The 21,423-nt window shown below is 47.1% G+C and overlaps 1 protein-coding gene across 1 annotated transcript in view; it reads right to left on the bottom strand.

Moving 5' to 3' along the window:
- LOC121269922 (aquaporin-9-like) overlaps positions 1-21,423 on the bottom strand; it is a 90,016-nt gene that overhangs the window by 12,073 nt on the left and 56,520 nt on the right. Inside the window, exons 3-4 of the mRNA XM_041175052.1 lie at positions 8,886-9,023; positions 8,688-8,806 (exon numbers count right to left, since the gene is read on the bottom strand). Of these exons, the coding sequence (XP_041030986.1) occupies positions 8,688-8,806; positions 8,886-9,023 (257 nt within the window). The remainder of the gene's footprint in view (positions 1-8,687; positions 8,807-8,885; positions 9,024-21,423) is intronic.

Below are 21,423 nucleotides of genomic sequence, written 5' to 3'. Positions count from 1 at the left end.
TTCACCTCTCTTCTATTTTTACTTAGTTCTGTTGAAGAGTCATACGGACTCGAAACGTTAACTGTATCCCTCTCCGCAGATGCTGCCAGACCTGCTGAGTTTTTCCAGGTATTTTTATTTTTGTCTTGAATTGGGCAGCCCTGGCACACACATCAGGAAACAAGAAAGCATTTCATTAGCCTAGGCAAGTCGGGCTCATAGAATCCTTATTCAGTTCTGAACTACCAATGGTAGTGGTATTGTCGCTGGACTAGTAATCCAGAGACCCAGGGTAATGCTCTGGGGACCCGGGTTCCAAATGAAATCAGATGGACCACCCAACATCGACCCAGGCACCAGAAACAACAATGGCAAACTCAGCCCTGTCAACCCTGCAAAGTGCTCCTTACTAACATTTGGGGGGCTAGTGCCAAAATTGGGAGAGCTGCCTCACAGACTAGTCAAGCAACAGCCTGACATAGTCATTCTCACTGAATCATGTCTTACAGATAATGTCCCAGACTCCACCATCACCATCCCTGGGTATGTCCTGTCCCACTGGCAGGACAGACCCAGCAGGGGTGGCCACACAGTGGTTTACAGTTGGGAGAGAGTTGCCTTGGGAGTCCTCAGCATTGACTCTGGACCCCTTGAAGTCTCATGGCATCAAACATGGGTGAGGAAACCTCCTGCTGATTACAACGTGCCATCCTACCTTAGCTGATGAATCAATGCTCCTTCATGTTGAACACACTTGGAGGAAGCACTGAGGGTGGCAAGGGCTTTGAGTGGGCGACTTCAATGTTCATCACCAAGAGTGGCTTGGTAGCACCACTACTGACCGAGCTGGCCGAATCCTAAAGGACACAGCTGCTAGACTGGGTCTGCAGCAGGTGGTGAGGGAACCAACAAGAGGGAAAAAAGAACTTGACCTCATCCTCACCAACCTGCCTGCCGCAGATGCATCTGTCCATGACAGTATCTGTAGGAGTGACCACCACCCAGTCGTTGTGGAGATGAAGTCCCAGCTTCACATTGAGGATACCCTCCATTGTGCTGTGTGGCACTACCGCTGTGCTAAATGGGATAGAATTCGAACAGATCTAGCAACTCAAGACTGGGCATCCATGAGGTGCTGTGGGCCATCAGCAGCAGCAGAATTGTACTCATACACAATCTGTAACCTCATGGACTGGCATATTCCCCAGTCTACCATTACCATCAAGCCAGGGGATCAACCTTGGTTCAATGAAAAGTGTAGGAGGGCATGCCAGGAGCAGCACCAGGCATACCTAAAAATGAGGTGTCAGCCTGGTGAAGCTATAACACAGGACTACTTGCCTGCAAAACAGCATAAGCAGCAAGTGATAGACAGAGTGAAGCAATTCCACAACCAATGGATCAGATCTAAGCTCTGCAGTCCTACCACATCCAGTCGTGAATGGTGATGGACAATTAAACAGCTCACTGGAGGAGGCGGCTCCACAAATATCCCCATCCTCAATAATGGAGGAGCCCAGCACATCAGTGCAAAAGATAAGGCTGAAGCATTTGCCCCAATCTTCAACAAGGATTGCCTAGTGGATGATTCATCTTGTCCTCCTCTGGAGGTCCCCAGCATCACAGATTCAGCCAATTCAATTCACTCCATGTGATATCAAGAAATGGCTGAAGGCACTAGATACTGCAAAGACTATGGGCCCTGACAATATTCCAGCAATAGTACTGAAGACTTGTGCCCCAGAACTTGCCACACCCCTAGCCAAGCTGTTCCAGTACAGCTACAACACTGGCATCTACCCGGCTATGTGGAAAACTGCCCAGGCATGTCCTGTACACAAAAAGCAGGACAAATCCAACCTGGCCAGTTACCACCCCATCAGTCTATTCTCGATCATCATTAAAGTGATGGAAGGCGTCATCAACAGTGCTATCAAAGGGCACTTGCTTAGCAATAACCCGCTCACTGATGCCCAGTTTGGGTTTCAGCTCCTGACCTCATTGTAGCCTTGGTTCAAACATGGACAAAAGAGTTGAACTCCAGAGGTGAGGTGAGAGTGATGGCCCTTGACATCAAGGCTGTATTTGACTGAGTCTGGCATCAAGGAGCCCCAGCAAAATTGGAGTCTATGGAAATCAGGGGAAAACTCTCCCCTGGTTGGAGTCATACCTAACACAAAGGAAAATGGTTGTGGTTGTTGGAGGTCAGTCATCTCTATTCCAGGACATCACTGCAGGAGGTCCTCAGGGTGGTGTCCTAGGCCCAACCATCTTCAGCTGCTTCATCAATGACCTTCCTTCTATCATAAGGTCAGAAGTGGGGATGTTCGCTGATGATTGCACAATGTTCAGCACAATGCATGACTCCTCAAATACTGAATCAGTCCATGTCCAAATGCAGCAAGTCTTGGAAAATATCCAGGCTTGGGCTGACAAGTGGCAAGTAACATATGCCCCACACAAGCGCCAGGCAATGATCATCTCCAAGAAGAGATAATCTAACCACCATCCCTTGATGTTCAATGGCATTACCATCACTGAATCTCCCACTATCAACATCCTGGGAGTTACCATTGACCAGAAACTGAACTGGATTAGCCATATAAATGTTGTGTTACAAGAGCAGGTCAGAGGCTAAGAATCAAGCAATGAGTAACTCACCTCCTGACTGCCCAAAGCCTGTCCACCATCTACAAGGCACAAGTCAGGAGTGTGTTGGAATACTCCCCACTTGCCTGGATGAATGCAACTCCTAAAAGACTCAAGAAGCTTGACACTGCCCAGGACAAAGCAACCCTCTTGATTGGCACCACATCCACAAACATTCATTCCCTCCACCACCAACGCACATTAGCAGCAGTGTGTACCATCTACAAGATGCACTGCAGGAATTCACCAAGGCTTCTTAGACAGCACCTTCCAAACCCACAACCACTAACATTTAGAAGGACAAGGGCAGCAGATAGATGGGAATACCAGCACCTGGAAGTTCCCATGCAAGTCACTCACCATCCTGACTTGAAAATATATTGCAGTTTCTTCACTGTCACTGGGTCCAAATCCTGGAATTTCCTCCCTAACAGCACTGTGGGTGTGCCCACACCACCTGGACAGCAGCGGTTCAAGAAGGCAGCTCACCACCACCTTCTCAAGGGCAACTAGGGTTGGGCAATAAATGCTGACCCAGCCAGCAAAGCCCACATCCTGTGAATGACTAAGAAAATGGGAGTGGCGCCTGTTGCACATGCTCCACCGATTGCGCCTAACCAGCAGTTCTTGAAAGGAGCTTGACAGTGCAATGAGAATTATTTGATAGTTTGTAGATCATTTTTGTGGGTTTAATGTTCCTCCTAATCCCGCACCAATTTAGGAGTTTCTTAGCTGTAGGTATGAGCACACATCAAGGAGGAGGAAGAACAAGGACAGGCTGAAGCAAAGGAGAGTCCGTCAACATTCAAGGAGATTGCAGCCCACCAAATATTCCATCTCCCTATAGATTCAAGCAGCGCAAGTCATATTGAGGCTTTATTGGAGAAGTATGTAGTGTAGTTCAGCAAAGAGGCAATAGGGCAATTCTGTCACATACTAAAAGATGAACTGCAGCTACTCTTACCGACCTGTAGTGAAGAGTAACTAAACTCAGCCAAGTGCTTGGTAGGACGAAAATCTTTAATGGAAAATCGGGCATGAGTTACTCACAATCTCCATCCACTCAAACTGTGAGCAGCTTGTGATTGATTGTGTGATAAGGACTTCCATTTCAACAACTCTTATGTCCCTGCACTGAAGAAGGAATTCTACCCCTGGAGACTGAGGCTAAGGGAGCATGAAAAGAGGATCTTTGTAAAATGCAGTGGAGATTTATAATTATTGCACGCAAGTAAAATGGTACAATCTAAACCACATGCTGCATTAATATTAAGTGAAAACAGGACCTAGAATAAAAATAAGATCATATGGTACAGTTAATTCCAAAATTTCTCTAATAACTGCATGCAAGCTAGGATTCATGTAAAACTTCTATAAAATGTCGATAAAGGGACCATCATTGTTCAATAAGGCACAGGACAAAGAAATGATAAAAAGAAGCCATTTTATGTTAGAGAACGTTAAAATATTTTACAACAATATTAAATAATGATTTTAGAGTGCTAAACATATGAAATATTAACTGAAGTAATCATTATTACCATAGACATATTCATATTAATAGAAACATATGATGGTCCAATGAAGATAGGTTATGTATAAATAGGGATTGTGGCACACTCTTGGAGCTACGGTAGAATGACTTCGTTCCAAAGCAATTATTGGTCTGTTGGAAAGGGTACTTAGAGTTTATGTTTTTTTCAGTACAAGTTAATACTGATGATAAGTAGGCTACTATTATTTTTAAAAATTTACACTGTAAAGTTGGAAGATTCGAACCAATGGTCTTTCTGAAGGATGGTAGCATGATTGGATATTGTACCCTTGAATAAATTTTCCCTTTGTAGAATTCCTTCTTCAGTGCAGGGACATAAGAGTTTGTTGAAATGGAAGTCCTTATCACACAATCAATTACAAGCTGCTCACAATTTGAATGGATGGAGACTGTGAGTAATTCATGCCCGATTTTCCATTAAAGTTTTTCATCCTACGAAGCTTTTGGCTGAGTTTATTTAGACTATTCACTAAGGATCAAATTAGGGACCTTTTCCATCTGCATGGCTCAGTGCCACTCCAAGTGATGCATTTACCAATGAAACCTCCGAGTACATGGCACATCGGGGGTAATTTCCTCTCGGCGACTTTTGCCGCTGATTCACCTATGATAAAGAGACTTACACCCACTGTTAGCCTGGACAGGTAATTACACAAGAGTTTCCTGGGCAAGAACCATGAAGACGGGAGGACCTGTCCCTCCAAGTCTTCTTTCTATGGTGACTTAACCGCATCTGGATGAGTTGAAGTCTCTCTCTTGTTCATCCTACGAAGTAAAGATGACCAAGTTCATTGCCTGTGATGTTTGGTGGGGTTCCGATGAGTACATAGATGACTGTTAAGGCCAATATGTGCCTGGAAGGTTCTGCTGCAAATAAGACAGTGTTACAGACAGGAGGGGCTTTAATTTAAGACAGCCCTGATTTCCCTCCTCACCACCCATCCATAAACAGAAAGGTGTTCTTGATTTTTGATTTCCCCCAATTATAAGTGGTGGCATATTTTCCCCTACCCCTCAGTTTTGGAAGGATCCAATCCTCTATTAATAACCCCACAGCAAACTCGAGATAGGGTAAAATCAGAGGGTTAGTTTATTTTACACATACTCAAAATGCAGGGAGGGGCTGTCGCTATGTAACCCTGATACATTCACATAATTAAAGAGGGATAAAGGAAAGAAAGAGGTATAGGGCAAAGAAAAAAACATTCTTATTATTTCACATGAGTCCCGAGTCCAGTAAGTCACTGTCCAAGGAAGGTTCTTTCAGTTCACTTTGTCTGGCAGAAGTTGTGGTCTTTTTCCTAGGAGCTCAGTTGAAGGCTGAGGCAGGAGAAGATGCAGTAAAGTATTCTTGTATTCTGGGAATTAGTTCACTTTGTAATCAAAATGCAGGATTCTTTCTGGAGACCAGGCTTTGAGAGAGACAGAGGTCAGAGGCAGGCTGCTATAGCCTGGGGTCCTGTTATCTGTTATCTCCTCTGAGGTCAAACAGCAACTGAAGTTAGAACCCAAAAGCTGTATAATTAAAGCAATTCAAACAGCTCAAGTCCCAGTCATGTGACAGGGTAGTTTCGGGTCAAGCCATTCAGCTAATGTTATATTTTAAGGCCTGCTGGTTAAAACCAATTGTATTTTAAGCAGGTAACTGTAGAACCATTAGCACAATGTTGGAGATGAGGAGTCACAAATAGCTCAGCCTTTCTCCAGTGCTAGCTGAGGCAGACGTCTCGTCTGCTAGTCCTTTGTGTTGACTTGGCTGGAATGCTCATATAACGTAAAGGGAGTGTCACATTTCAGGAGGATGATGAGTACACCTTTGTCCATTGGAACTGCTCAGAATTTTCCAGAACTACCAGCATGTGACTAGCTGTGGTTACTTTATCAGCTCAGCAATTGTCCATTTTAAAAAAAGAATTTTGAAAAGAGAATGTGGAAGAGGAACAAATTTATTGTTCTTCATGCCTTCTTGGCATGACAATAGGATACCACAGATAGTTGAGTTTTGGACGAATTGTTGGCTCGGGATTTCCTCTCTAGCATTTTCTGTCTGCCTCTGATACGCGCTTGATTTTGAAGGAGGCTGCACCATTTTTTATTTGGTTGCACCAGGTGCAGCGATCCTGGGCAAGTTTCAAAGCACCAAAGTGAAACCTTCAGAGTGTCCTTGTAGAGTTTCCTTTGATTGCCATGAGACCCTACCCCAGGCTCAAGCTCTCCGTAGAAGATTTGCTTTGGTAAGTGAATGTTAGGCATCCTGGCTACATAGTTGTGACTGTTTCAAAATAGTGTGGAAACCTGGCATGCCAACTTGGGTGTGGGCCTCAATATTTGGCACTTTGTCCTGTCATCTGGTCTTCAGAACCTTTCGAAGGCAGCTCAGGTGAAAGTGGGTGAGCTTCTTGGCATGATGCTGGTATATAGTCCAATCTTGCATGAGTAGAACAGAGTAGGTAGTCCTATAGACTTCCAGTTTGGGAGGCAGAATTAGTCCTTTTCATTCCCAGACTGATGGTCAAAATCTTCTGAAGGCAACACTTGCTACGAAAATTATAGACAGCTCAGATGAATGAAGTTGAGTTGAGAAAAGTGAGTAGATTTGGAAGGTTGTATCTACTCTCTGTCTCTTCATCTATCTCTTTGCATACCCTGGACCTTCTGCATCAACTCTGCAAAAGGTGGCTAGCTAACACTTAGAGTTGGCAATGTTGAACTAGCACAATGTTACCTGTGGCTAAACTCACATTATTGGTTGATTCTGCACCATAATGCAAAGTCAACTAATTGAAATAATTGGTGCACTCACTGTGCTTAGCATAAGATGCTCTGTGAGAGTCTAAATATGCGGAGATTGCTTCATCAGGTGCCAGCAGCTTTAAAAAGCTGCTGAATTGTTTGGTGACCAAAAACAGTCTGGAAATAATGTTTCTATTGATGGATTGACCTGTCTATACTAAGCATCGGGGGACCAAGAGCAAATGCCAGTTCTATTTGGAGGAGGGGGCCAATAGAAGTAAATAGGTTCAATTTATTTATAAGTCTCCCTCATTTGGAGTAGGCATAAAAAGATTAGATGTTTTATTCGGCACTCCAGTCATGTTCCTGGGGTATCTATTTAAATAAATTCTTCAACCTTGCCTGAATTCTCCATGCTCAAAGTCATGCTATGAGGTGCCGTATATATTGTGCACTGTGTCAGCCCTAGGGCTTAGTGCCTGCTATTATGGAATTGCAGCCATCGTATTATTGTCTCAATGCTCTTGATGGTTTCTCACTTTGTGGTTTTCTTTGATCTTCTGTTCAGCAAAAATAAGAACATTGGGGTTAATTTTCCAAGTTCACACCAGCATTGGGAAACCTTGCCAATGGACACAAAATCAAAGGCAACGTAGCCAAGATTTTCCAAGATGCACACCTGGGAGGGAAAAGCTTTCTTCTGCCCATATATACTTAGAAAATCACCCCATTTTAATATTAGCCTTTTTCCCTTTCACACTTTAGTCCTGTGAATTGAATTTGTGAATTGGATAGATTTTTTTTCCCCTCTGTTCAAGTGATCATGCTTTATGGTGTTTAATGTATGTCATATTTTAAAAGGGTAAAATAAAATTTTAATGAGGCTTTTATATTGAGTATTACTGAAAAAAAGACATGCTGTCGAAGTTTTTCATCTTGCACTCATCAGGACAGATTCACAAGAATACCAAACCTCAAAGGGAACAATTATTTTTGTTTCCTTTAGATTTGGTATTCTTGCAAATCTGTCCTGATGAGTGCAAGATGAAAAACTTTGGCAACATGTCTCTTTTTTCAGCAACACTCAAGTTCTGTACTACCACACAACTATTTTTTTGTTGTAGCTTTCTTTCATAAGTTAGGTTTACTGAAATAAGAGAATAATATTTGTGGAATAAGATGATTAAGTGATTCAATCCAGACAGTCAAATTTAACAGAATTTTATTAAAGAACAGTAGAAGGTTCAAACAGCCAGGAGTATTACTGAATATACTTCAATCAGATGAAGCATCAGTGTCTCAGTAAAACCTTGCATTTACGTAGTTCCTTTCACATGTCAATGAATGGGCTTAATGAATTACATTGGAAGTCATTACTTCTGCAAAGTGGGAAATGTGACAGCTAATTTGCACAGGGCAGAATGTGAAGCAAGAGGTGGGGAAATGGATTGCAGGCTGCTACAGTGTGGTGGAGCTTCATTCCACTGAGTCACCGGTTGACAGGAGTTCCACATCTCCGATCCAATACAGAGCACATGTGCTTCCCATGGGATGCATAAGGAACTCAAAAAGATGCATAATCCCAGGCTGCACTCCTACAGCTTCTGTTAGGTCCCTACATAGAGCTAGAGGACAGGGAGCAACTCACCAATGGCGGCAATTACAGGGGATTTCTAAAACGCTTCTGCCATTAATGCAAAGGAGTGAAAAATGAACCACATCAGAACCAGTCGACAAGCTATCAAATTGGTTTGGAAGCTTTTGTATTTACCTGGTCTGCAAAGCCATTTGCAAGAGACAAATGTGGAGCTGGATAAGAGGAGAAAATCTGCGCTGTTGCATTTTCACCAGTTATTGCCAAGTTCCCACCATCAAAAGCCATGAATGCATCTAAAAAGTACATACAGATTATTGGAGCAGGCAGCCGATTCCCATGTCTTAAATGCAAATGTGAAAATGCCGGACTTACCATAATAAAGCCCAAAAACTGCTGCTGAACCAGCAAAGGCTCCTACAAGCTGAGCAAGGCAGTAGACAGGCAGTTTCAACCATTGAAGCCGTCCCAGCACACACATAGAAAAGGAAATAGCAGGATTCAGATGTGCCCCTGGAACAATATTAGACATAATTACATTTTGGGGGAGAAAGGTCAAATATTCTGTGTCGTATTTTCCGGTGATAGTTATCACATTCCATGCATTAACCACATGGCAATTATACTGGAGCAGGTCCTGTATTTAGACTCACAGCTTGAAGAAATACTCAAAAGTATTATAACCCATTGGCAGCCAGAGAAGTCTAAGAAATGACAGGCGTAAATATGACTGAGCATCTTAGAAGCACCGATGCCAGACATTTCATGAAGGACCTTCCCCCCATCTCAAATTTAAATTAACATCCATGGAAAAGGAGCCAAAGAATTTCTTCTGATTGCTTCTTGAACAGGTCTCACTGCCAACTGTTCAATTTCAAGATCAGAGGCCAGCAGCAACATTTTAACAAGAGGCATTAATGACTGACCTGCCTGAGTGTTGATCCTATTCCACCACTGGATCTTCATTGCAAGCGAGTCAGAATCAAGCACACAAGAGCTCGAGAGACAGGAGCAGAATTAGCCCCTCGACCCTGCCCTGCCATTCAATATGATCTTGGGTTTCCACTCCACTTTCCCACCCACTCTCCATATCCCCTTGTTCACAAGAGACTAAAAATCTGCTTATCCCAACCTTAGGTGTATTCAACGATGGACCATCCACAGCCCTTGAGAGTAGAGAATTTTGAAGATTCACAGCACTTTGAGTGAAGTAATTTCCCCGCATCTCAGTCCTAAATGATCGGACCCTCATCCCGAGACTGTGCCCTCCGTGTTTTAGATTCCCAGCCAGCAGAGACAATCTCTCAGTGTCCACCGCTCAAGCCCCTTCAGAATCTTGCATGTTTAAAGGAGATCACCTCTCATTCTTTGAAACGTCAGAGGATACAGGTCCTCTAATCATAGGAGTTAGGCTGTCATCATAAACCCAATTCGAACATTCCAAGGAAACTCCCAGTTAATGTTTTTTGAACACATGCTCTTTCAGTGTTCAGTGGGCAGAATGGTCAGTGCCTCCTGGTGTTGGGAATGCTCAGCGGCGAGAGCGGACAATACGGCAAGAAGGCCAAAGATCGATTTCACAATGTTGTGAAACCCGTTTGCGATTGTCCGCTCAACCCATCAATGGCCTGGCCACATTTCCCACCATCAGACATCAGGGACCTCATTGTTATACATCTGCAAATCATTATAAGGCCAGCCCACCGGAATCAACCCCCGACCACCAACCCCCCACCCCCCCCACCCCCCACCCCAGCCACGTTGGATTGTTGTCCATGTCTATGTGCAAGCACGCCGACGGGTTTCACAACATATATAAGGCATGCACTTGGCGGGCTGTACTTTGAGGGGAACTCGGACACAGTAACATTGGGTCGCCTGTTTGACTTCAAGTTTGAGGCACATTGGAGTCATGGGGGCAAGGGCTGCCCTGTGGTTGAGACCATTTGGGGGGATGCAAAGGCTGCACTGCGGTTGATGATAGTGCACAAGCACGTGTGGGGTTGGGGGAAGGGAAGTGGCCACGCAATAGGGAAACTTTGTATTGAGTGACAACTCCTCTGCAGCTGAGACTGTTCAGATGCAGCCACATTGATATGTGTGGAGTCGGGCCCTCTAGCTTATCTGCCCACTCAAGCAATGCAGAGACATGAAATTGCCACCAAGTGCTCCAGAGCTTTTCACCCCTTGGGTGCAGACTGCAAGCTAATGACCATTTTACTAGACGGCAGAACAGTTGGATGACTGGGCACGTTGTACAATCTCCTTGCTAAAGCTGGCCACGGAGCAGTCACTGGTGGAGGCACTCACAGCCCCTGGCAATGTCATCATCCCCATTTGGGCCAGTCTCCCCCATGGTTCAAGCTAACAGAGCAGCCTTGCGGTGTGGGTTAGGAGGACGCCTGTGCCTGAGCTGAGAGCACAGCCTGCAGTCCAATGGGCAAAGCTGCCGTCACTTGGAGTGGGGTGGAGGTGGCTGGGGTTTCAGGCAGCCATGTAGCGCACTGCACACCGGCCATCCAGGTGGTGGCCAAAACTCTCTGGGATGTGTTAAGGGGGCTTTAGACTTAACCAAGAGAGGTTCTTAGTACACTCATGCTAACCCATGTGTCTGTCTCTTTCAGCCTGCAGGAGGAGTACATCAGGAGCATGGAGTCTAGTGAATTAGCTGTATGCCTCGTGGCTTACAGAGAATGAAGATGACAGAGAAGAGATCGACTGACTCACCTGGCTGGGCAGAGGGAGGAGCAACACCCTCAGGGAGAAAGGTTGGTCCCATCTGCTGCTTGCTGCAGTATTTGGCGCCACTGGAACGTGGAGAGCGTCCACTGCCAGTGACCATGGTGCTCTATTTTTATGCCAGTGGCTCCTGTCAGGGCTCCACAGGTGACCTCTGTGGGATATCACAAGCCTCCACCCACAAATGTATCCATGGGGTCACAACTGCCATCCTTGCGAGGGCACACAACTTTGTGCATTTTGCCCGGGACCAGGAGAGCCAGGATGCAAGAGCAATTGGATTTGCCCAGACCTCGGGTTTCCCACAGGTGCAGGGTACAATTGACTGCACTCACTTGGTGCTCAGATCTCCGTCACAACACAGGGTCAACTACATCAACTGCAAGGGCTTCCATTCGCTGAATGTGCAGCTGGTGTGCGACCACCACAAACAGGTCTGCGCACGGTTTCCAGGGAGTGTCCATGACTCCTACATTCCCAGTCGGTCACAGATCCCTAGCATCTTTCAGGGTCCACAGAGGCTGCAGGGATGGTTCCCCGGGGATAAGGGCCACCCGCAGAGGCCGTGGCTGAAGACACCCATGTAGTGGCCTCAGACTGCAATGGGATGAAGCTTTAATGAGGCTCATGCTGCAACTCACAACTTGGTGGAGCAGACCATCGGGGTGTTGAAGATGAGGTTCCGGTGCCTGGACCGGTCTGGTAGAGCCCGGCAATATAGTCCACAGAGGGTGTCATGCATCATCGTCACCTGCTGTGCCCTTTACAACCTGGCTCTGCAACGGGGAGAGGAGATGGCTGAGGAGGAGATGCAGGAGCTGGAGGTCTCCTCTGATGAGTAGGACGCCGACGGGGATGAGGGTGAGGAGATCCTTGAAAGTGACAATGATGGCAAGGAAGCTCTTGCTCTGGCCAGATGAGGCAGGCACGCTTGGGAGGCCCTCATAGATGCTGGATTTGTGGGGGATGGTGATGACATGCATGAGGAGCCACCATAGATCTTCACACAGCCTCTGTGAATGTCTGACTCCTGTCTGTCCGAGGGCAGCTCACTTGCACTTCATGATCAGGGTCATATCATAGAGATGCAGCCATGACACTTTAAAAGCATCTGATCCTTTGCCTGCCTTCAGCACCTGAGCCCTTCAGGAGCACAGCATCACTGGTCATATGCTGAAGAGATGGGGGCCAGCCCCACCTTAAAGTTGCTGAGCACCACACAGAGAGAATGAGGGAACTCTGTGACACCTGCCCACAATGTTCTAGCAGCAATGACCAGCACCATCGAGGTGCAGGTATCAGGAATGTGCCCAGGGAGTGAGAGGCTGGACCATCACTGTGGTCTGAAGGCTGCACAAATCACAGGGAAGAGGCCCTGGAACGAGACATCTGCCTTTATCTTGAGCAGAAAGGTTTCACATCTGGGTTACACGAACACAGCTCATCAGGACAAGGAGCCACAGATAGGGAGACGTTCTTGGGAGTTTCTTTGCAATAGTGAACATTATGTACAAGTGATTAACCCCCTGCCCAGGCTGTGTAACTACATCTTCTTAACTTTCATAACCCTGCTGCTACCTCTTGCTGCTCACTGGACATCCACAGTGGAGGCAGCCGGCTGACTGCTACACCGTGTCTGTGATGACCTTGAAGGGTGTCCTCTGGGGGACCAAATCCTGGAGGACCCCGGCCTGCTGTCAGGGTCCTGCTGTGTGGCAGTGGCACCCTCCTCAGCCTGTGCAGCTGGAGCTGCTGAGGTCACAGGAAAAGGGGATTCGGATGGGCCGGTCACACCCTGAGTCACCTCGATGGATGTCCCCGTGGGGTACACCTGCTGGTTCTCCTACCTATGGGTGCCCGAGGGCCCCTGGCTGACTCCTAGAGGAGAAGGGGTAGCTGGAGTGAGACCAGGCTGCCCCGCACCCCTCTTTGCTTGCACAGTGTTGGAGGCCAACAGTGGCGTTGGCAATGGAATTCAGCCCATGCAATAGCTCAGGAGCAATCCCCTGGACCAAGATCACCATGGCAGCCACCATCCTACCAGCGTTGACCTCAGTATGTTGACATGCCGGCACTGACACCTCAGGCTGAAGGCGGACAGACTCCTCCATCATGCCTTGCTATCTGTGGAGCGCATTGGACATCCCTTCCTGATGTTCCTGAGCTTGCCTTTGCAGCTCCAGCAACTGTGGCCTGACCGAGTCCAGAGGCTCATCACCTGACTCGGAGGTAGCAAATTTAAGGTCTCCAGCAATTCTCCCAAGTGCCAGACATCTGGGAAGTCCCTGCCTTCACCTGCTGTGGATCGGACAGTGCCATGTGCTCACCAGGTTGTGATCCCGAGGCTACTCTAAAGCTCGGTCCCATTGTGGTGTGTGTCTCTGCGCTGGTGGAGGGTGTGGGCGACGCTGTGTCCGGACTTCAGGGAGGGTTTCAGTGGATTCCTCTTCTGAGTTTCCCTCAGAGCTTGATTGGAGGCCCTGGATTGTGGACTCTCTTGGCTGTTTCCCAGATGTGCCTGTGAAAGCAAGGAGAGATAATTAATGCTTGGCAGTGGCCTGTGAAACAGGACACATCACTCATAGCATGGTTATCTGATGGATGTTGCACTGCTGGACCGTCACTTGGTTGAGTAGCGCTGACCTCACCGTCAGCACAGGAATGGTCCAGGTCCTCAATGGCCAGCTGTTGACTCTGTTTTCAAAGTCTGTGAGGACCTTGGTTCCAGGTATTCCTCCACGGGCCTGTGACCTCTCCCTATTGTTGTGTGCCAGCTTGTCCTGCATGAATAGAGATGGAGAGAGTGTAAGCAGGATGCCTGCCAGACCAGATGATAAGTATGCCTGGCACATGTGGGTGGTGAGCGGTCCCACAGACAGGATTAGAACAATGAAGGTGTGTGTGAGAGAGAGAATGGGGGTGTCCCTCCAACTGGCAGTGAGTGAGGACCCTGTGGATGTGTGAAGGGTTTGTGAGTGTGTGAGTTGAGAGCGATGAGGAGTGACTTACCCTGGTGGAATGGAGGAGATCATTCATCCTCTTGTGGCACTGGATGGCTGTCATCTTTTGAAGGGCGTTGGCGCTGACCACTGCTGTTACTGCCTCCTGAACCAGGTTAATGCTGTTGCTGCCCATCCTGTGGACAGAGCGGCGGTAAAGCTTATCATCGCCGGCCTCCACTGCATCCAAAAGATGCTCGAGGGATGCATCACTGAACCTGGGGGCAGCAGTCTCCTTGTCTTTTGGGACCATGTCTTCTGTGCAGCAGTCATGGGCTGGAAGCACCGAGAGGTGTGCGCTCAGCTGAACTTTAAATATGGCGCTTGACATGATGAAGCGGTGAGGCAATGGCATGGTGGGCGGATGAGAGTCCACCCACCATGGAAATGGTGTTTTTCCTGGGGACGCATGATTGATGTGGTGGGTTTGGGATGATACGGCATGAAAAGCCACAACTGCGGCCTGCTACTGCACTTGGTGCAAATCTGGGCGATTCCACCCAATGTGTTTTATATCTAAATGCTTGTTGTGAATTAATAGTGAGTGGACACCAAACTGAACCATACCATGGAGTGTGGGTTGCAGCTTAAACACTGTTCCACTGAGTTCTCAGCCCCAATTGTGTTTCATGAAACATATCCATATAATTCCAGCAAGATGAGGAACTAATCCAAAGAAAGAAAGGATGTCCATTTATACAGCATCTTTCATGACCTCAGGATTACCCAGAGTGCTTCACAGCCAATGAAGTAATTTCGAAACACGGAACAGGAGATGGGTTAAGAGTGGCGAGGGTTGGTAAAATGACAGAGGCAGGCATCAGGAGGGAAGCCATGGGACCTTTCGAGTGCTGGGAATGCCAGCGGTTTACTGCGCTAGCTAGTGTTGGGTGGCCAATTAATCCAATTGATTGGCCTATTGATAGCCATTTTACACATTGCCAGCATTTTAACAACATGGGAGTGGACCTTAGCTGCATGGGGAGACTGCCAGGTCCATCAATATGGCCTCTTGGTGGCTTTCCAGGGCGTTCCTTGCTTCCCTTAGGCTCCATATCCCATGGAGGGCCCCAACAGCAATGGCGACTTCCCTGCTGCCGCTGCACTGTTTCCCCTCTGGTAGTCGCTGAAGCTCAGTTTGGGTTCCGCCAGGGCCGCTCAGCTCAGCTGATCTCATTACAGCCTTGGTCCAAACATGGACAAAAGAGCTGAACTCCTGAGGTGAGGTGACAGTGACTGCCCTTGACATCAAGGCAGCATTTGACCGAGTGTGGCATCAAGGAGCCCTAGCAAAACTGCAGTCAATGGGAATCGGGGGGAAAACTCTCTGCTGCTTGGAGTCATCCCTAGCACAAAGGAAGATGGCTGTGGTTGTTGGAGGTCAATCTCAATCCCGGGACATTACTGCAGGAGTTCCTCAGGGTAGTGTCCTAGGCCCAACTATCTTTAGCTGCTTCATCAATGATCTTCCCTCTCATTTGCCCACCATGCCAATGCCTCACCACTTCATCGCATCGAGCACCACATCATCATAAGGGTAGAGGTGGCGATGTTCAGGTATGATTGTATAAATTTCAGCACTATTCACGACTCCTCAGAGACTGAAGCAGTTCATGTCCAAATGCAGCAAGACCTGGACAATATTCAGGCTTGGACTGCTACTTGGCAGGTAATATTCACGCCACCCAAGTGCCAGGCAATGACCATCTCCAACAAGAGAGAATCCAACCATCTCCCTTAGACATTCAATGGAATTACCATCCCTGAATCCCACTCTATCAACATCCTGGGGGGTTACCATTGATCAGGAACCGAAGAGAATGTTACATATAAATACTGTGGCTACAAGAGCAAGTCAGAGGCTGGGGATTCTGCAGACAGTAACTCATCTCCAGTGTCCCCAAAGCCTGTCCACCATTTCCAAGGCACAAGTCAGGAGTGTGATAGAATACTCACCACTTGCTTGGATGAATGCGTTTCCAGCAACACTTAAGAAACTAAACACCTTCTAGGACAAAGCAGCCCACTTGATTGGCACCCCATCCATCACCTTCAATACTCACTCCCTTCACCACCAATGCACAGTGACAGCAGTGTGCACCATCTGCAAGATGTACTGCAGCAACTCACCAAGACTCCTTTGACAGCACCTTCCAAACCCATGACCTCTACTACCTAGAAGGACAAGTGCAGCTAACACATGGGAACATCACCACCTTGAAGTTCCCTTCCAACCACTCACCAGCCTGACTTGGAACTATATCTCTGTTCCTTCACTGTTGCTGGGTCAATATCCTGGCACTCCCTCCCTAGTAGCACGGTGGGTGTACCTACACCACATGGACGACGGCAGTTTAAGAAGGCAGCTCACTGCCATCTTCTGAAGGGCATGTTAGGGATGGATTATAAATACTGGCCTGGCCAGTAAGTCAGGGCATTGCCTGCCTGGAATATCAATAACATATCTCACCAGCCCTTTGAGAACTCTTCAACATGGAAGTGCCCCCTCCTTCCCTCAGCAGTGGCCACCTCTATCTACACCTCTGATTGGGCTGCCTGCTGAGAGACGGAGATTCCCATCCTTATTTGGATGGTGGCCCTGGCGGCAGTCCCTTAACTGACCACTGCCAGTAACATTCCCTCCGTGGTCCCACTGTTTGCCTGTGCGAGCTTAGGACCTGGTGGCAGGACCCACAGCATAGAGTCATAGAGTTATACAGCACAGAAACAGGCCCTTTGGCCCATCGTGTCCATGCCAGCCAGCAAGCACCTATCTATTCTAATCCCATTTTCCAGCACTTGGCCTTTGGCCCTGTACGCTGTGGCATTTCAAGTGCTCATCTGAATACTTCCTAAATGTTGTGAGGGTTCCTGCCTCTACCACCCCCTCAGGCAGTGTGTTCCCGATTCCAACCACCCTCTGGGTGAAAACATTCTTCCTCAAATCCCCTCTAATTCTCCTGCCCCTTACCTTAAATCTATGCCCCCAGGATATTGAAACTTCTGCTAAGGGGAAAAAGTTTCTTCCTGTCTACCCTATCCATGCCCCTCATAATTTTGTACACTTCTTTCAAGTCTCCCCTCAGCCTTCCCTGCTCCAAGGAAAACAACTCCAGCCTATCCAGTCTCTCCATAGCTGAAACGCTCCAGCCCAGGCAACATCCTGGTGAATCTCCTCTGCACCCTCACTAGTGTAATCACATCCTTCCTATAGTGTGGCAACCAGAACTGCACACAGTACTCCAGCTGTGGCTTAACTAGTGTTTTATACAGCTCCAACACAACCTCCCTGCTCTTATATTCTATGCCTTGGCTACTAAAGGCAAGTATCCAATGTGCCTTCTTAACCACTTTATCTACCTGTGCTGCTGCCTTCAGGGATCTATGGACACGCACACCAAGGTCCCTCTGATCTTCTGTACTCCCTAGGGTCCTACCATTTATTGCGTATTCCTTTGTGTTAGTCCTCCCAAAATGCATCACCTCACACTTCTCAGGATTAAATTCCATTTGTCACTGCTCTGCCCATCTGACCAGCCCATCTATATCATCCTGTAAAATGCCGGTAAAGTTCTGGCCATAGTCATGATAGGGAATGGAGGGAAATAGTGGAGCCAATTTGCACACAGCAAGGTCCCTCAGACAACAATGATATAGCGATCAGATAATTTTTTTCTTCCTCATGATGTTAGCTGAGGTATAAATATTGGCCAGGACACCCAAGCGCTCCTGCTTTTCTTTGAATTATGCCCTGAGATCTTGTCCATTCACCTGAGAGGGCAGACAGGCCCTCGGTTTAACATCTGTCCAAAGGACAGGTGGCAGGATTTTTGGGTCTCGCCTGCTGAGGGATCAGGAATTCCTGTTCCCGCTAAATTTTCCATTGTGTTCCCCCTGGCGTGTGGGGGCTGCAGAATTTAGGCCAGTGTCTATGACAGTGCGACACTTGCCTGAATTCCGCGTGTCAGCCTAGACGATGTGCTCAAGGCCTGAATTTTCGGCTTGGCGGGATCGGCCGGTCCGAGAGCGGTCGGGAAATGGAACGCTGACTGTGATCATCCCCCGATTAACGGCAGGCCAGCGCTGCCGCTGGGGTGGGGGGGGGGTGGGGAGGTGCGATGACGTTTCCAAGGGGTGCGGGCGAGCGCTGCGAGAAATCTCCCTGAAGGCACAGGCCTGCCTCAGGGAGCTGGAGACCCGGAAACCACGATACGCAGTTTCAAAAATCAGGAACAAAATGTCCCGGCGTCACAATCGGGCACCTGAACATACAGACGATGAAAATGCTGCCTGCAGATTTTTATTTTTATTTGATTTAACGGCAGAGACCTCGTCCTGCCCTTGGGTGGGATTTGATGGAAAATGCAAACTCCGCCCGGCTCATTCGTCCATCCACCAACCGTGAGGTGGGACGGGCCTCAAAAACGCCAGAGACGACTGCGCTCTTAATGGACTTAGTTGCCCCTCTTACTTTTCGATGGGCGCACTTCCAACTTTTGCACGCACCTGCCGAGTAACATATCGCGCGAGCGCAGGATGACATTGGGGCCACCTGCCCAACGTCTTCTTGCGCGATTTTACGCCCCACCGGATCGGGCGCACGCCCACCCACCCACCCACAGGACCTAAAATTCTGCCCCGAATCTCTGTGGTGAGTTGTTTCCAACAAACCATTCTTACTTGCCTCCTGTAAAGCCTCTGAGGAAAAGGGAGGGACCATGGACATAGGAGAGGGCTCACAATCATTAAAGGGCAGCACATCTTCAGTTAAAAAAAATTCTGTACACTGTTAATTTTTACCATGGAAATATTTCAACACATTACTACAGCATTACCCTCAAGCTGTTTTGTCTCTCCTAGTGGTGACTGAGCCAGGAACAGAAATGTGGGCCTCAATTTAAGGTAGGTAGGCAATGACCATAGCAGATCATTTATATTCCAAATGAGTTAAAAGGATTAAAGCCCAAATACTGTACATTAAATAGTGCTCTTATAGATTCTATTTAACATCTTTTCAGTGCAAGTGGAAAGTTCAAAGTTAAAAAGAGAGCAGTCCAAACTGTCAGTGCTAAAATTAAAACACTGTGCGTCCATTTAAAATAGCATTTCATTCTGTCTCTGCTGCAGTCACACTCTGTATGTAAATGTTACTCAGCTCCTTGTGGGGAAAAGAAATCTCGCACACAAGATGAATATGGAATCTCTGGCAAATCAAGTTAATGATCCCACAGGACTGGGGAGAGGTGCTAAGTGCTTAGCTGAGCTTGCTTGACTCGTGGGAAAAGAGGATTCCGACTCTCCGACTGGGGTTTGCTCATATATTCCCAGCTCTGACAGCACCAATAATGCCCTCCACCTGAATGATGGCGAAAGCTTCTAATTAAAGGAGTTCCAAAGTTGGAATTTTGAGCTCAACTTAGCCAAACAGTGCAATTAAACAGCATGGCATTGTCTGGAAGAGTCCGGGACTGAATTTTAACCGGAGAAGATAATTCATTTAAAGGACGTAGATTCAATGGAATCTACCACTAACTTTTCATTCAGGATAAGAACAAGCCTACAACCAACCCCCTGGGGCTTCATTATATCCAGAGAGAAATATATTTTTCCCTCCCCCACTCCCCACCCCACCTACATACACACACGCACACACACACACACACACACACACACACACACACACACACCCATTAGTTCTCTTCTTTATTATTTTTCCACTACACTTTCTATTTATTCTCTCTGTCACACTCACTTTTGCGTTCCCCCACACTCCTGCTCATGTCTGTAATGTAACCATTGAATTCCCTCTGATATGTCATCCCCTCCATGTTGTCCAGGCAATACCACCTGCTGGATTAGTCATTGGTAATGGCTGAGGATTCAACACAGCCCACCAGTGCTACCAGCTGCTGGGTGTAAAAGCTAGTGGAATGAAGCAGAGATACAAGGTGTTGCTCCTGACCTTAGGAGTCTGTCCAGTTCGCTCATTGGAACACCAAATCCCATCACAGAATGGGTACCCTCAGTCTCTGAACTTAACTCTTTCTCCAGCCCATTCATCACCTCCTCATTAAACTGAATCTCACTTAATATAAACAAAAAAGGCCATATTTAACCTTGCCCTGTCCACCTTCTCTAGCACTTCCTGGTGAATTCCCAATACATTTCTGCATGTCGCCAACAGCCCCAATTTTAGTGCCATAAAAGGCATCAGTCACAGGCATGGAACTCATTAAAATATAAAGGTCATGGTTTGATGTCACTGTCCCCACTGCAAACTCCCACTCTCACTTGCTGGTGCCCTCACCTAGTGAACGAGAGTCAACCCTCCCAATTCTGGTAACTTAGCCTGGAGTTCAAATGGCTTAGGTCTCATGCCTTTACCTGCCTGAGAAGTTTCTCATTCACCATGGTTTTCAAATGCTGCAACTCACTCCACAAGATGGAACCGGGGCTAAAGTTTGAAGATTAAATTTAACCCAAGGCAATATCTGTCTGCAACAGGTGAAGCCAGCTTCTCCGCAGATTTGGATAGGTTGGGGTGCTAATTGGGTATACTATGGTCCATTTGAGGACATCCCAGTTTGGAAGAGGGGTCTTAGAATGGTGCTAGTACCCTCAATAGCATATCATAAGGCTTAGTGCCTGTTTTAGGCAGCCACCTGGTATGCCTGTAAAAAGAAATCCTTTGACCCAATATGGAATAGAGGTACTTGAAGTGTCCTTGGGGCACAAGATACACCTCCGCAAAATTGGTATTCTTTTGTCCAAGTTTTCCACAAGGATTGATTTCTATCCTGTTATGTCTGGGCTGGGTTGTATCTGAAATGACAAATATCGGCTGTGGAAGGGAAAATTAGATAAAGTTCAGTTCCTTAAAATCTTATCCTTAGTTTTATAAGTACCCATTAAATGTCTAACTCCTGGGTTTTGCTCTCTGATTTTTTTGTCTCTGACCTATGCGTGTTGCTGCAACTCAGGCATGGGTAACAGTACTTGAGCTATCAAAGTCCATCCCCTCCACACTCATTTGCCAAGACTGTCCCTCCCTTCAAATACCCCGTAGGAGGCAAAACCATTCAACATTGTTCTCAGTTAGCTCTCCTAACTCTTATTTCCAATGCCTATCCTATATCTATTCCACTTTCCATTATGTGAAGTGCCTCAATGGGGAC

Source organism: Carcharodon carcharias, chromosome 26 (assembly GCF_017639515.1).
Source record: "Carcharodon carcharias isolate sCarCar2 chromosome 26, sCarCar2.pri, whole genome shotgun sequence".
Classification (NCBI taxonomy): Eukaryota; Metazoa; Chordata; class Chondrichthyes; order Lamniformes; family Lamnidae; genus Carcharodon; species Carcharodon carcharias.
This window is presented reverse-complemented; position numbering and strand designations above follow the sequence as displayed.